We start from the raw sequence: 15,136 nt of genomic DNA on the forward strand, positions 1-15,136 counted from the left end.
GGCACGAACCCGTGTCCCCTGCATTGGCAGGCGGATTCTCAACCACTGCGCCACCAGGGAAGCCCCAGCAACAAAATATTTTAAAATTAAGGTATGTACTTTTTTTTAGACATAATGCTATTGCACACAGTACACTACAATATAGGGTGAACATAACTTTTATATGCACTGGGAAACCCCAAAATTTGTGTGACTCACTTTATTGTTATATTTACTTTATTGCAGTGATCTGGAACTGAGCCCACATCTCCGAGGCGTGCCTGCACATCTGATGAGAATATAAAACAGTACAACCACTTCGGAAAACAGTTTGGCAGTTTCCTAGAGAGTTAAACATACACCTACCATATGACTCATCCATTCCTCTTTAGCCAAGAGCACGAAAGCATCTGTCCATGTGAAGACTTACACATGAATTTTCATAGCAGCTTTATTTCCAATAGTCAAAACTGGAAACACCCCCAGATGTCAAGCCAAGAGTTTAGCTGAGCTAATGCTGCCTCAGCATCCATTTTTTTGGCCGGGGGGCCTCCAGGGACCTTCTTGCTGTTCCAGGGGGCCCGTCTCTCCTTCCCTCAGGGTCCTGGTCTGATCCTTTCTACCCTCTCTGGCCCCAGCCCAGGGTCCCTCCCATTACTCAACAATTAAATATAGCACAATTATTCTTGAAGTGGAATTACTAGGCTTCCATTTGCTGTGAAGGGGGCCAAGGGAGCTCTTCCCCCACATTCCAGATTTCAGCCTCAGAAGGAGAAATATTGGAGACAGAGAGACTTTCCCAAGCATCCTGATTTTTCCCTGTGCAGGTGGCAGCGATCTTTGGTTTATGGTTTCAGACCAACTTTGCCAACTCCTTGCAAGTAATTAACCTGAAACTAACCCATCATTCATACTCTTCACCAGCATCTTGCTTTGCACCAGCTTACGAAGAGGCAGAGCCAGGTCTCTGTATTCGCCGGCCAATGGGAAAGTGACGATTTACAAGGGTGGTAGAAACTTTCCGACATATTCCACCACCACCGCCCCCCCCAAATAACACTAAACAAACAAAAATTCCTGTGCTTTTGGAATCTTCATTTTATTCCACTATAATCGAGTGACAATCATAAGGCAGGCACAATTACACGTTGGGTAATAACTTTTGGCTTCCATAACGACTTCTCAGGATAATTATTATCTTCCTGATTTTACTGATGAGGAAACCGAAGCCTCGAGAGGTTAAGCAAAGTCGCTCAGCTGGTGAGTGGAGATTGCGTATCTGTTGTCTCCAAGTCTAAGGGCGTGTCCACCAAATGACAGAGTCAGTGGCTTGGAGGGAGCAGGCCCACCCTCTGTGCTAACACATAGAAGGCTTGTGGTACTGCCTTTCGCTCCAGTCCCGCTGAATTTTCCTAGAGAGATCTTGGGCAAAGATCTGGCAAGAGTGCCTTTCCCCGAATATTCAGATGAGGATCTGGGGGTGCTGCCCTAAGAGCGTTTCTCTGAGGATGAGATAAGCAAGGCGACCGTCAGTTTCCGGGCGCACACACTTCCCCTGTCAGAGACGGCAGAGCTTCTGCCCGTGGGCCCCCGTCCTCTTCATCCTCATCTGACACACTGTGGCAGCCTGGTTAGAGTGTGTGCGTGTGTGTCTGCATGTCTGCATGTGTGTTTGTGTGTGACTCGGAGGGACATGAGGGAGCCTGCTTTACCAACATCTGTTTTCACTCATTCCAGAAGATTTCTAGCTTCCCTCAAAACCACGCATTTGCTTTTGCTCTCCGTGTGGATTCTGAAGCCAAGTGTAATTCGTACCGGGGCTGTTAATCCCACAGAGGGTATTGACATGAGCTTCGGGTTCTTTCGAGCGGAGACCAGGGCCAGCTCACCCCTAACTCCACACCTGCCCTTATTTTGCTGGGAGCAGAAAGGGAGGTCGACCGGGGGTGTCAGTCAGCATTCTTTGGCTGAAACGAAAGAAACTGAGTTTGGGGAGTTTCAGCAAGAAGGGGGGATTTGTTGGAAGGATAGTGAGTGAAGGAGAGATGAACACCCAGATTAAAGAAGGTCAAGAACTCGGGAAAAGCCAACATCTCAGCAGCCAGAACTTGAGGAATGCATCTCTGGGATGTGGCTATGAGTTTACTTGGCTCCAGCCCTCCTCTCTCCCGGGGTGATTTGGTACCAGATTTCATTTCCAAGGAGAGAGAATTAATTGCCCTACCTCGAGTTTCATTTGCTTGGGAGCAGGACCCTGTGACCGCTGCCTCAGCAGAATCACAGCAGCTGTAGTAGATCCAAGTCGCTCCCTGCCGGCGACCCTCTGGCAGGACCCTGTGACCGCTACCCAGGGCTCACGCACAAACACCCTTCTCTCCATGGTCACTGATGAAAAAGGGCCCTGCCTCCCAGGGACCGCCCTGTGTGAACCTCACATGCGTCGCCCCACTCCCAACGGGTGACAATCCAAAGAGCCCCCGCCAACCCGACTTCCCATGCCCCTAAGTGGTGTGATAGGGTGGCTGGTCTCTGAGTCCAAGAGAATGAGGCACGTTCACTCTCATCGAGACAGTCTTTTTTTTTTTTTAACTTTTTATTTTATATTGGAGTAGAGCCGATTACCGATGTTGTGATAGTTTCAGGTGCACAGCAAAGGGACTCAGCCATCCATATACATGTATCCATTCTCCCCTCCCATCCAGGCTGCCACATAACATTGAGCAGAGTTCCCTGTGCTCTACAGTAGGTCCTTGTTGGTTATTCATTTTAAATATAGCAGTGTGTACGTGTCAATCCCAAACTCCCTAACTACCCCTTCCCTCCACCTTTACCCCCGGTAACCATAAGGTCGTTCTCTCAGTCTGTCACTCTATTTTGAGATACTGTCTTATATTCTGTAACCTATGGACTAAATGATAAATCAGATACCCAAACCCTACACTACTTAACAAAGAGAAGAATATTTTTAAGATGTGCGTGTCTGGGCCTGAAATCTGGGGAAACCTCTGCTGTGGTTGATGGCAGGAGTTAGGTATGGGCTCTGGAGTCGGCCGGCTGGAGCTCTTTGCTTCTTTGGCCGCTTCAGGTGCAGCTCTGGACAAGTTACAGCTACCTTGTTAAGTCTACTTCTTTAGCTGTAAAAGAGACAAGAGTCACATACCCACCTCACTGTTAAGTAAAAAATAGTTTAGCACAGTGTTTTGGGCATAGTAGTTGCTCAATAAATGTTAGCTGTGTTGTCGTGACTAGTATTTACTGATAACCAAGTATGGCCAGGCCCTGCTTCAACAGCCCGATCCGATTCGCTTAGAATTTGCTAAATGTTCCTATGTAAACAAGTGATGTTAAAATCTTCTCCCCCACAGAAAGTTTACTTTGGCGTGATGCCACTGGCCTACCCCATGGGATGTGATTAGCAAAAAATCCTAAGAAACTTGTTCTTTTCTTTGCGGGAGGGATCTGCTGAGGACGCAGCTTGTGATGACCAGCATGGGTCCTGAGGACCCAGGGAAGAAATTCCTTTCTGGCCAGAGTCCCAGGAATCGCTGTGCTTCTCCGGGGAAGTGGGTTTATCTCTTGGACTCGGCCTCATGGAATCGATCTTGTTTCCCTGCTTGCTTTGGCCCAATCAGGGGTCCCTCTCCAGCAAAGAATCTGGAGTTTGCTTGCGACGTAGAGCATTGTGGATATGCTAACCTTACCATGGCCTCACCTTTCTTCTTCTTTTTCAAAAGTCCAATGATTCCTTCATATACCTTTTCCATCTTGTGTTTTGAGGAAGCTGGACGCTCTCCCTGGCCCTGGCAGCCAGCCCCCATGTGGTGCCGTGGCGCCTGAGCCCCACGCCTCTCTGTGTGAAGGGCTCTGCTGTCTCAGAGGCTCCTCTCTGGCAGGCCCCAGGAAAGGATTTCCACCAGCCGCCCCGTTTGGGGGGGCGCCCCATTCCTGCTGCCCTCTCTGTCCACGTGATCCAGGCGCCCCGGGGCCCAGGGTGGCCTGGGCCCAGCTGTGAAGTGGACACGCTGCCCTGCTCCCCAGGCCAGGCACGGGCAGCCTCCCCAGTCCTCGATGGGAAAGGGACCCAGGAGACAACCTTCTCAGTCCCAATGCTGGGGCCTCTGCCCTGGCTCTTGTGGACTCCGGGGTCAGTGGAGAGAGGGGGTGGCTTTGTCTTCCTGTCCACTCCCCAGACTTTGGTCCCCAAATCAGGCAGCCTGCACCGTCACAAACGCCCTCCCCCTCTTGCTGAACTTGGACTCTGCCACATGACTGAGAGCTCACCTGGCCCCCGCCCCCCACCCAGGGTGCATAGTCCTGGGGGCTGCGTGGCCAGGAGCGGGGTTCTCACCTCTGACCGCTCAGCCTGCTCCCGCCACGTACCCTGACCAAGGGGCTGGTCTCAGCGTCCAGCGAGGCTGGCTCCAAACCCACAGGCCCGTCCAGGGCAGCCGCCACCCAGCCCCCTCCCGGCAGAGCCATGCCAGGGCACAGTGTCCACTGGACTCTTAGGGATGTTTTCAATCACTGATTCCAAAGAGGGGCTTAGCCTCTGGCAGCAGGGAAGCCACGAGCCTATTGACAAAAGAGCTCATTTTACAGGTCCAGGCTTCACAGGCCCCAGTGCAAGGCACTCCCTCGGTGTCATCGGGCTCGCCCCGACATCTGTGTGGCTGGGCAGGGACTGGGGGTCAGGAGGTCAGGGCTCAGCCCAGGTCCTCACCCCGGCTCTCTGAGCCACCCTGGGGGAGGAACGACCCCTTGTGCACTTTCCATTCCCTCGGCAGCCATCGCACAGCACTGGATGGGGGGTGAGGGGTGCAAGTGAGAGAGTCCCCAGGTACGGGGAGGTGTGGGCAGGTGGAACCCACGCGGTCCTCCGGAATCTGGGGAGGCTCTTCCGCATCCAGATTACCTCCCGACAGCCCTCAGGCCCGCAGCAACGAGAAGCCAGACTTTGTCTTTATTGTGGTGACATATACGGGACAGAAGATTTACCATCCGAACCATTTTCCAGGGCACAGTTCATTAAACACCTTCGTGTCGTTGAGCAACCATCACCACCATCATCTCCAGAACTTTCTCATCTTCCCAAACGGAAACTCTGGAGCTACATTTTTAAGCTCTCTCATTCAACAGGTTTTTATTGAAAATCCCCGTGGTTTCTTTCTTTTTCTTAAAATAAATTCATTTATTTATTTTTGGCCGCGCGCAGGCTTTCTCTAGTTGCGGCGAGCGGGGGCTACTCTGCGTTGTGGTGCGTGGGGCGGTGGCTTCTCTTGTTGCGGAGCACGGGCTCTAGGCACGCGGGCTTCAGTAGCTGTGGCTCGCGGGCTTAGTTGCTCCGTGGCATGTGGGGTCTTCCCGGACCAGGGCTCGAACCCGTGTCGCCTGCAATACCAGGCGGACTCTCAACCGCTGCACCACCAGGGGAGGCCATCCCTGTGGTTTCTTGAGGGAACACAGATCTGTAGGGCTCTGGAGGTGGAGACACGAGGCCGTGTCAGGGAACACAGGGGGTCCTCAGGGGCGCAGGGGACCCCGGGCTCACGGGGGGGGTGGGGCAGCAGCAGCGAGGTTGTGGGAACATCTGTGGGGTTTTCAAAGGGAATGTTTTTCCTGTGATCGGACGGGCCTGGTAAACAGCGCGCATGCGCGCTCCCGGTCGGCAGGGCGCGCGGGCCGGGTGGAGGGGGCGTGGAGCGGTCGGTGGGTTGGAGGACTGAGGGCGGAGCACACGAGGATGGCTCTGTGAGAACCCGGGCTCTCCAAACCGCAGAGCGGAGACAGAAGTATGTGAAGCATGTGTGAGTCTCTTTAGAAGGCGCTGGCCCTCGGTCCACCGACCCCCTGGACCGACATCAGACAAATTACAAGCCTGCCCACAAGCACTTTGCTGGGAATCTTGTTTTTCTTCTTGAGACAAAAAGCAGATTTGATGACAGATCACGGAGCAGAGGGCTGGGGTGAGGGGGAGGTCACCTGGGAGCACAAGCCTATTGGTGAAGCACTAAATCACCAGTTAATGAGGTGCTGGGGAGCAGGATGAGTTTAGAGAAACCTCTGGAACGCGGGAAGGGCTGCGTGCGAGGCTGGTTCCTCCCCTGGTTACCGGGACTGGACCAAGCTCCTCAGCCAGGGGGATTCTTCCTTAATTCCCTAGGAGGGGCTTATCTTCACTGTACAGCTTGGGAAACTAAGGCACGGGGCAGTGACTTGTCCAAGGACACATCCTAGCGAGTAACAGAGAGAGGACTGGGGCGGAGACCCAGAGCTGGCCCTTAACGCTGCTCCCCCCGCGTTCTGGGTGATGTCCAGTGCATCACTTACTACTGATAGCCAGTATTCATTCGGCACCTTCTCAGGGTTACTTGTTTGGCTTTTACAGCTGTATACAGTTGGAACAACAGACATGGTCACACTCATTTCACAGAGCAGGAGACTGAGGCCTGGAGAGACCATTTGGTTCATGTTACAGGCTGAAACGTGTCCCTCCCAAATTCGTATGTTGAAGTCCTAACCCTCAGAACCTCAGAATGTGACTGTACTTGGAGATACAGGGTCTTTCAAGACGTGATTACGTTAAAATGAGGTCGTTAGGTTGGACTCTAATCCAATATGACTGGTATCCTTATAAGAAGAGATCAGGACACAGACATGCACAGGGGAAAGGCCATGTGAGGACACAGGGAGAAGATGGCCACCTGCAAGCCAGGGAGAGAGGCCTCAGGAGAAACCACACTTGCCAGCACCTTGATCTTGGACTTCTGGCCTCCAGGGCTGTGAGAGAAAACATTTCCATTATCTAAGCCCCGTGCTGACTGATACACTTTGCTCCCCCTTCGCACCAGACCCTGCTTCTCCCCGTGATGCCTGCTGACCAGGATAAGGACGTCTGGATTCCCTTCCTCATGGGCCATGGGGAGTTTGAATGAGGTGATGCAGGGGACCATGCTTTTGAGTATGTGATTGCTACTGGGTGGACTACTGTTATTTTAACTACTGTATCGCTAAAATATACCTATATATGCAAATGTGTGTGCAGTAGGGTGGGTGGGAGCAAAGGTATCCGCCAGACCTGGTTTGAATCCTGACTGCTGTGTGACCTTGGGCAAGTTGCTTAACCTGTCTGTGTCTAGCTCTCCTTCATAGTGGTGATCATAAGCATATCACCATCTTGGTGTTACTGCACACAATAAGTAAAATTACACAGGTTCCACTAGTACAGAGCCTGGCATCAAGTCAGAGCATAAAATAAAAGCTCAATAGCATCGTCATCAACATCAACAACGGGGAAAGGGCTGTGAGGTCCTGGAAGCCTGGGGCCAGCCAGACCCGCTGACCCCTCCCCTCCCAGGCCTGATGTGGAGCTTTGAGGGTCAGACAGTTGCAGGAAAGAGCAGCTGAGCAGGGACAAGGTCATGGCTGTGGGCAGGGCCTCCCACACGTGGGGACGAGTGTAGCTGAGGTCACACGGAAAGCGCCACATCCCCGGATAAACTGGCGGAGAAAGGGAAAACAAGAGCATGGTTTTCAACAAACCCTCTTCTCGACTCACACAAGGCGAGGTACTCCGGGCTCAGAGATTTGACTGGTTTGCTGTTAGTTTTGTGGTGGTTTCTTTCTTTTGTTTTGCTTGGTGCGTGGTGGTAGTTATTATGCTTCTATCATTTACACAATAAGCCAGTCAAAGTTAGATGCAAATTTCAGAAGGATTCAAGTGATAAATGTGGAAAAAAGGAAAGCATATAATAACTCGAATCAAATAAAATTGGAAAGTGTTCCTAATAATAAAAAGAAAGAAAAGTCAAGAAAAATCAATAAATCATCTTCCTTAGCACTGAAAATGTGTATGTGTAAAGCATACAGCAATAACAGATAAAGATAAACTGGGATAAGTAATTGCAATATATGACAGACAAAGGCCTATATTTACTCCAGACTACGGCTTTCCATCATCTGTGTGGCGGTTTTCAGCTGTTGGTTGGGACGGCCGGCAGCTGCAGGCGGGGCGCGCGGAGTTACCTGGGCCACTCCCAGGATCCAGCGGGCCCTCTCTCCCTGGGGACAGGAGGCTGGACACTGAAGTATGGGTGGGGAGGCATCGGGGGCCTCTTATTCCCGGAAATCCCACTACTTCCCAGGCCAGGCTCCTTCCTCCGTCTCTCCTGGGGCTGTGACCCCCCTATCAAACCCACCCCAACAGGGTGGGCCCAGTGTCCTGCAGAGGGCCCGGGCCACAAAGAAGCTCCGTGGATTCACCCTCGGGATGAAGAGAGCCTGGCCCTGGGTGGTGCAGCCCTGTGGGCAGCTGTGGGTGAGCAGACGCTCTCTGCTCCCTTCAGCCCTGAAAGCTTCAGCCCCTTCAGCTTCCTCCTAAGTCTCCTACCCCTCCATCCCCCCAGAGCCCACCTGTTCGGGCAGCAACTCCCCCTCGTCTTCCAAGCCCCCCAGTTTCTCTCTCCGTACAGGGTACAAGGGGTGATGTGTCCCTGGGATCCAGCCAATCCTTTCAGAAGATCCTCTCCTATAAGCTACAAGATCCCCCAGAGATGCAGACTCAGGAACCCTGGGTCAGGCCTGGCTGTGGAGTGGACCAGAGCACACGGCCTGGCAGCCCCTGTCCCCGATCAGGGAGACTACAGCCCAGAGGGAGCCCCCACCTCGCAGCAGAGCCCCTCGGTCCCCTGCCCCGCCCCCCTTCTCCCCTCACTGGCCGGTGGCTGGGGTTCCTGGAAGGGGCAGCGCCCTGGCCCCATCCTGGTTCCACCGGGAGCTGCTCTGGGACCCGAGGTGGTGACTGCCCATGTAGGACGTTGGCTTTTCACGTGTGAAGCGACGGGATTGAACTCCACGACCTATAGGTCCCTTCCAGGCCTAACGCTCCCCCCGCGGGCGCCTCACGACGGGCCCCTCCGCCCTTCCCGCTCGGTGCCTCCCACGCGGGGGGGGGGGGCCTGCCAGCCGCCTGCCCAGGGCCTGGGGCCCCCCGCCCGGCTGTCCCTTGGTCACGAAGGACAGAGGAATCGCTCAGCTTCTATGACGTTTATTTCGCACGGTCCGAGTCCCGGGCGGCTGCGGGGACGGTCCCTCTCTCGGGGCCGCTCCTGGTCGCAGCCGGACAGCGGCGGGCGGGCGGTTGGAAGAAGTTGGCCACGCGGCGGAGGGACTGGACGCGCGCGCTGGGGGCCCCCCAGTCGGAGAAGCTGCGGAAGTCGCCCCGCTCCACCAGGTACATGCGGCCGCGGTAGTTGGGCTCCTCGTACAGGACCCACCTAGGCCGGAGGGCGGCGGAGGTCAGGGGCCGCTCCTGTCCTGGCACCGCAGCCGCGCGCGCCCCTCGGCCCCGGGCCAGCCCCTCACGCCCGTGACCCCATCCCCGTTCTCGGCCTCTTTCTCCCCCGGCCTCGCGCCCGTCCTTTCACTGCCCCGTGGGTCCGGGCCTCTGCTCGGTGAGACACTTTGCACCCAGGGGTGCTCCGCTGGCATTTGAAACTGACCAGTCCAGAATGTTCATCACAAGGGCCAGGAGTGGTTCCAGGACGCACGTCCACTCTCATCCCCCCACCCCCCCCACAACACACACCCCCCCACTCCTTCCCGCTCCTGGAAAGGGCTGTGCGCGCAGACAGCACCCAGCACGTGGCAGGGGGCCTGGCACAGAACGGGAACCGATTACTAGTCATTCGTTCCATCGTTCAGCAAACGTGCTCCTGGGTCCACGTGTGCGCCCAGCCCTGCTTCAGGCCCTGGCGAGTCTCAAATCAGTCAGACGCACGGGTTCCTGCGGTGGGGTGAGGGGTGAGGGAGGCAGCTGCATGGAGGAGGGACCCTTCCCCTCCCCGCCACGGCTGCCAGCTCCGGGGCCGCTGCTGACGGGCCGAGGGCAGAGACCGGCCGACAAGGACCCGGACTGGTCTGTGAGCACCTGCGGCCGCGCGCTGGGCCAGGGCAGGAGAGCGCGGGGCCCCCACCACCAGAGGCTGTGGGGCCGCGGGGGAAGGGCCCCAGGGCCCAGGTAATCGGGAAGGGGCGGTGGGGGGATGCCCCCCCCAGAGTTGTCTCTGCCTGAGGACGGAGGGGAGGGAGTGTGATCTGAGGAGGGGCCTCCGGACACGTGGGGAGCGTGGCTGTCGCAGCCCCGTCCCTCCACTGTCCCTGAGACAAGCAGGCAGCTGGGAGGGCCAGGGGGATACCCCCCACCCCACTGAGCCGGGCTCTGGAGCCTGTGCTGAGGGGCGAGGGGTGGCGGCGGGGAGCACGGCGGGCCTCCGAGCCAACTTGGTCCACACCCACTCTTTGTCCAGGGCGGCCCTCTCCACCTCACTCTGGCCTCTTTCTCTTGGACCACTGATAGAACACAGCGTTTTTCTCTGTCAGTCACGGAGGGGCTGGGGGCCTTGGGAAGCAAAGCAGGCCTCAGTCTCCAGGCCCCCGACAAAGGGGCTACACACCCAGGTCTGGCTGCTGGGGTCCCTTCCGGCCCAGGCCACGGGGTGCTCTGATCTAAGGGTTCTTGTCCACGGACCCCAAAGCACTCTGGTGCTGAAGGAGGTTTCTCCCCGGGAGACACATCCTCAGGATCTGTGAGCCCATCCAGCACAAGGCCAGCTGCCACTCACCTGCCACCGCCGGCCCTCTCCTCCCCCGTCCCAACCCCACATCCGGAGCCTGGCACAGTCCGCTGAGGGTCAGGGGTCGGGCATGAGGAGAGAGAGGCGGAGAGTGGGAGGGAGTGGGGAGCACCCGCCAGGGAGCACCGGGCGGGCTGGGGCCAATCTGGCCCCTCCCCCCCCCGCCCCTCCCATGACCTCCCCACACTCCGGCCCACACACGCTGAGGCCATGGCCTGAGGCACCTCCAAGGGAGTCAGCCCCTCCCTCCCTCCCTGCAGGAGCTGGGAAGGACCCCCAGCAGTGTCCTGGGCTGCCCTGGAGCACGTGGGCGTCCCCAAAAGGAAGAAGAGGAAGGGACCAGCTAGGCCTCCGCAGGGACCCCTCACCCTCCCCTGCTTCCTGCTGTGGGGTGGCGAGAAGGGAGCACGCCGTCCGCCATCGGCACCGGGACTGCGCCCTCGGGAAGTGGGCCTCGAGATGCTGGCACACCTCTTCCAGGTGCCCTTCAGGACACGGGTCTGTGGGGACCGGCCATTTCTGAGCGACTTGGAACCCAAAGAAAGTGACTCCTGGCAGGTAGGAGGTGGTGGGGAGACCCACCTTGCACCCCCAACCTCAGATGCCAGGAAAGCCCTCGAAGGAGGTCACGCCCACACTAGGGGATCCTGGGGGGCACCACTGGGCACTGCCAAGGGCTTACATTTTGCTTTTACAAGTTAAAGTCACAGGAGGCCAAGGATGAGGGCTCCATGGGGAGCGGAGCAGAGCCCGGGTCCAGACGGGGGACCCACCGCAGGCAGTCCCCGCGCAGCCCTCGCCCCTCTCAGCATCATCTCCTCTTAGGTGAAGTGGGGGATGAAGTCCCTACCGTCAAATCTTAGCTCCGACCTTCCTGCCTTTTTCTCTAAACAAGCCCCTGGAGTCCCCGGGGTGGGTGGAGGGGCATCGGGCCTCGGGGCTCAGGACACCTTCTACGCAAAGGCACGACTCTGGCCTCACAAGACACAATTTAGCCAGCAAATGGTTGTTTTGGAATTCTACTCCCGGATTCCCAGGTGCCATCAACTTAGGGCAAACCTGGAATTTCTGAAAGGCCTTTGGGTCAGGGGCCAGGGCCCAGCAGCCAACATCTGACCTCGCAGGGGAAGGTGGGGAGCAGTTCTTCCTCCAGCTCAGCCACGTCTTCCTTCAGTCCCTCCCGTGACCACTCGCTTGCACCCTGATCCTGTGCCTCAGAAACACAGACAGCAAAGGGATCCCGTAGCTGCTGAGAGAAGAGCCAGGCTCCTGGGACCCACGTTTCGGGGCTCTCCTCCTGGGACATGGGGCTGAGATGTGGGGAGACACCCAGCTCTAGATCAGGGACAGTCTGACTTGAAGCCAAAGGCCTGGCTGCAGTCCCAGCGGGGCCACTCCCAGCGGGGTGGGTTAACTTTCTGGGTCTCAGCTTGCTTCTCTGTAAAATGGGGAAACGCCCTCCACCCAGCTGGGCAGATGGGAGGAGGAGGAGCTGGCCAGCTGGGGTGTGAGCAGGGGCTGTGAAACTTGGCACAAAGGGTGTGCACGATGGGCGTTCGGGTGCCCTCGGCTGGTGGAAGGAGCCGGGCGTGCAGGAGTTGACGGAAGCACGGGGTTCTGACGGCGCTCTTGGCCTAGGGCGGACGAGCCCCCCCGGGCCTGGGGAAAAGCCTCACAGCCTCTCTCCGTCCCCAGAAGTGAGCCACTGTGACGTCGTCTCCCCGGGAGGCCAGCGCGGCAGGGCTGGGCGTGTGGTAGGAGAGGTCCCGTTCGGGGTAAATAAGGGGTGAGCATGTGGGCAGGGCCACCCTTGCCAGAGCAGACTTTTCCCAGCTCGAGAAAACCAAAGCGCAGTCCATGAGCTCAGCCTGGTCATAGAGAACGGCTAGGTCTGCAAAGTGCCCTCCTGCCATCGAGGGGGGTCTTTGGGGCCCTGCGTCCCCTCACCATGGCTTTCCTAGGCCAGGGGGACAGATGAGGGAGGGAAAAGGTCTCTGGGCGGGGGCCAGGCTGCCCGGGCCCCTGCTGGGCTCTGACCCAGCCCGGCAGGCGGGCAACTGGGGTCAGCGGCCACGCGGGTTCTACTCACGTTCCGTCCCCGTACACCTTGATGGCGTTGACCCAGTTCTTGGCCCAGCCCTGACTCTGAAGGAAGGGACAGTCGTCCTTGAACTCCAGGCACTGGCCCGTGAAGTTGCAGCCCTCGAAGATTTCTAGGCGGAAATGCTCCCCGTGCTGTGGGCCCCCCGCAAGTGGAGGAAGGAAAGAGGGTGAACAGTGGTGACGTTTCCCGTCATAAACAGGAGCCCGTGTGGGCAGGAGCTTGGACCCCCCCCAGCACCCAGGGCACCCGTGAGTTCCTGGGCTGGGGGGCCGGTGAGTACCCCGACCTCAACGCACGCCCCTCAGACCAGAACTGCCGCTCATTCTTGCTTATGAGATTTGGTTGGATGAAAGGGGTCTATTAGTTCAAAAAGATTCAGAGCCCCTGAACCAGTCCAGTCGCTTCTTTCTTCAACTGCAGAACCCAAGGTCCAGAGAGGGCCAGACCTCCTGGGACAGCGGCCGCCCTCGGACCGGCCCGGGCCACTGGGCTTCCTCCTGCCCCAGACATACCACCACCTTCCTCTGTCCTTCACCCCCTCCTGGGCCGCAGGCCACAGGCAGCCTTTAAATGATAATATTTTACAAACTGTAATAGAACGTTTATTAAAACACGAAGCCAAAAATCTAAAACAAATAACAGGGATCTCATTTGCTGAAATCCCTGCTGGCTCCCTGGGACGAGGACATACATCTCCCTGTAAGATTCCCCGTATTTCCAAAGACCGAAGTGGGCCAGCTCCCCACGGGCTCTGGCGCCGGCGGGGGCTGGGTCTGCGCCACAGCTGGCCCCAAGGATAGCTCTTACGAGAACAGCATTCGAAAGATACCCAGGATAGTTTTCATATAAATAGCATTATGCAAGATCCAGGGCCAGCCATGTTAGTTCCTTTTTCCAAACGTCCGTGACCTGGTGGAAATCTTAAGAAAGAATTCTTACAATTTGAGAGGCCAACGCCCAGCTGGTTTTGCAACCCATGTGGAAAAGAGAGGAGTTTCCACACAGGAGGCCCCTCCCCTGGGGGTCCTCAGATGTCCCTCCCGGAGAGGGTCCTCCTGCAGACACAGGGCCGAGACTCTCTGATAAGTTGTGCACCCCTGGTCTCGGGAACCAGCCATTTCCCACCCTAGCTTCCGGAGCTCACAGAAGGTCAGTTAGGACTTTAAGGTGGAAAAATCCTAAGGAATGGGAATGCCCAGTCCTCAAAGCCTACCCTCAGGGCAACTTCGCGATGGGGGAGTGACACCTCTCATTGGCTCTCCCACACACACTGGGTGGCCCTGTGAAAAGGCAGCCACCTGCTGGCTCCGGCCCCCAAATTCCCGATGCCTGGCCACCGATACCTAAGCTTCCTCCGTCCGCCACTCCATCAAAGGCTCCTGAAAAGCACTAGAAGATGACCTGCCCGGGTGGACGCACCAGGACCAACCACATCAGCCTTACTTTAGCTGAATGCTTCTCCATCTGGTTGCAGATGCAAACCTCTAACGCTTTCAATAGCATTTTAAGTGGAAAATTCAGCAGGATTTTGGCATCAGAAATTGAAAGTGGTTTCCTGATACATGGCTGAAGACGCAGCCATGAAAACTCCCAGGGGCTTTCCAAGTGGGTCCTCATGCACGGGAGTGGCTGGGTCTGTGTGGGGACATCTCTCGGGCTTAAAGATCCCACAGTCTCATCCGTTCCTAAAGCTGGGAGGGCCCTGGCCCCCCTCCCCCCCACCCCGATTACTCACCCCACGTCTGACCAGGCCTAACCGGGCCTTGGGTCACTCCAGCAGGAAACCCCCGCTCCCGGCCAAGTGGAGCGGCCCGGGCCCACTCGCCATTCCAACAGGCCGACAGGAGCCCATGTGGTCGTCGTGTCTGCTCCAGCGGTAGAAGTCGGGGTAGTCGCCGTGCTCCAGAACGAACTGCTGGCCCCGGAAGTCGGGGTGATCGAAGCAGACCCAGGCCCCGCTCTCCACGCGCACAGAGGTCACCCGGTTCATGAAGCCTCGGCCTTGGAGGTTGTCCCAGTCCCCGAAGACCTCCAGCTTCCGCCCCGTGAAGTGCTTGCCCTCGTAGAGAGTAATCTAGAAAGGCCAGGTTAGAGGACCCAGGTTAGAGGGCCCAGGAGTCAGGGGCTTCTCTCTTGTCAGTTTTGGGAATGGACACATGGGGCCCAACATCCACCACTGAACCCCAATTCCCAGGCCCTGAAGCCCCGACCTGCAGCATCCAGTAGGCGCTCAACACTGTCTGTTGCCTGGGTGAGAGAATGCCTGGATGGCGGGTTGAGGTCAGACCCAGCGCCCGGCTCGCCCCACCCCAGGAGGCCACGGTTGGGCAGACACAGATCTCAGAAGATATGGGGGGACAAGGATTTCCCCTTTGTCCAGGGGCCCGTTTGAAAACAGGGTCTTTTCAAACTCCCACTGCAT

The 15,136-nt window shown here is 57.1% G+C and overlaps 1 protein-coding gene across 1 annotated transcript; it reads right to left on the reverse strand.

Annotated features, from left to right (window-relative positions):
- Positions 1 to 9,022: 9,022 nt before the first annotated feature.
- Positions 9,023 to 14,770, reverse strand: CRYGN (crystallin gamma N). Its single transcript, XM_028490295.2, has 3 exons — positions 14,540 to 14,770; positions 12,700 to 12,845; positions 9,023 to 9,251 (listed from the first exon to the last, which is right to left on the reverse strand). The coding sequence occupies exons 1-3, from the start codon at positions 14,702 to 14,704 to the stop codon at positions 9,023 to 9,025; spliced, it is 540 nt and encodes a 179-aa protein (XP_028346096.2). The 5' UTR covers positions 14,705 to 14,770.
- Between the last annotated feature and the right edge of the window lie 366 nt (positions 14,771 to 15,136).

This window comes from Physeter macrocephalus, chromosome 5, assembly GCF_002837175.3.
Source record: "Physeter macrocephalus isolate SW-GA chromosome 5, ASM283717v5, whole genome shotgun sequence".
Taxonomy (NCBI): domain Eukaryota; kingdom Metazoa; phylum Chordata; class Mammalia; order Artiodactyla; family Physeteridae; genus Physeter; species Physeter macrocephalus.

Bases quoted from the DNA above. Each gene is read 5' to 3' on its own strand.
- CRYGN (XM_028490295.2), bottom strand. From the start codon at position 14,704: ATGAACCGGGTGACCTCTGTGCGCGTGGAGAGCGGGGCCTGGGTCTGC. The intron at 12,846-14,539 runs GCGAGTGGGCCC...GGGGGCCCACAG, and splicing joins CCTGTCGGCCTGTTGGAATG to CACGGGGAGCATTTCCGCCT. The intron at 9,252-12,699 runs GTGAGTAGAACC...CCTCCGGCCTAG, and splicing joins AAGGTGTACGGGGACGGAAC to GTGGGTCCTGTACGAGGAGC.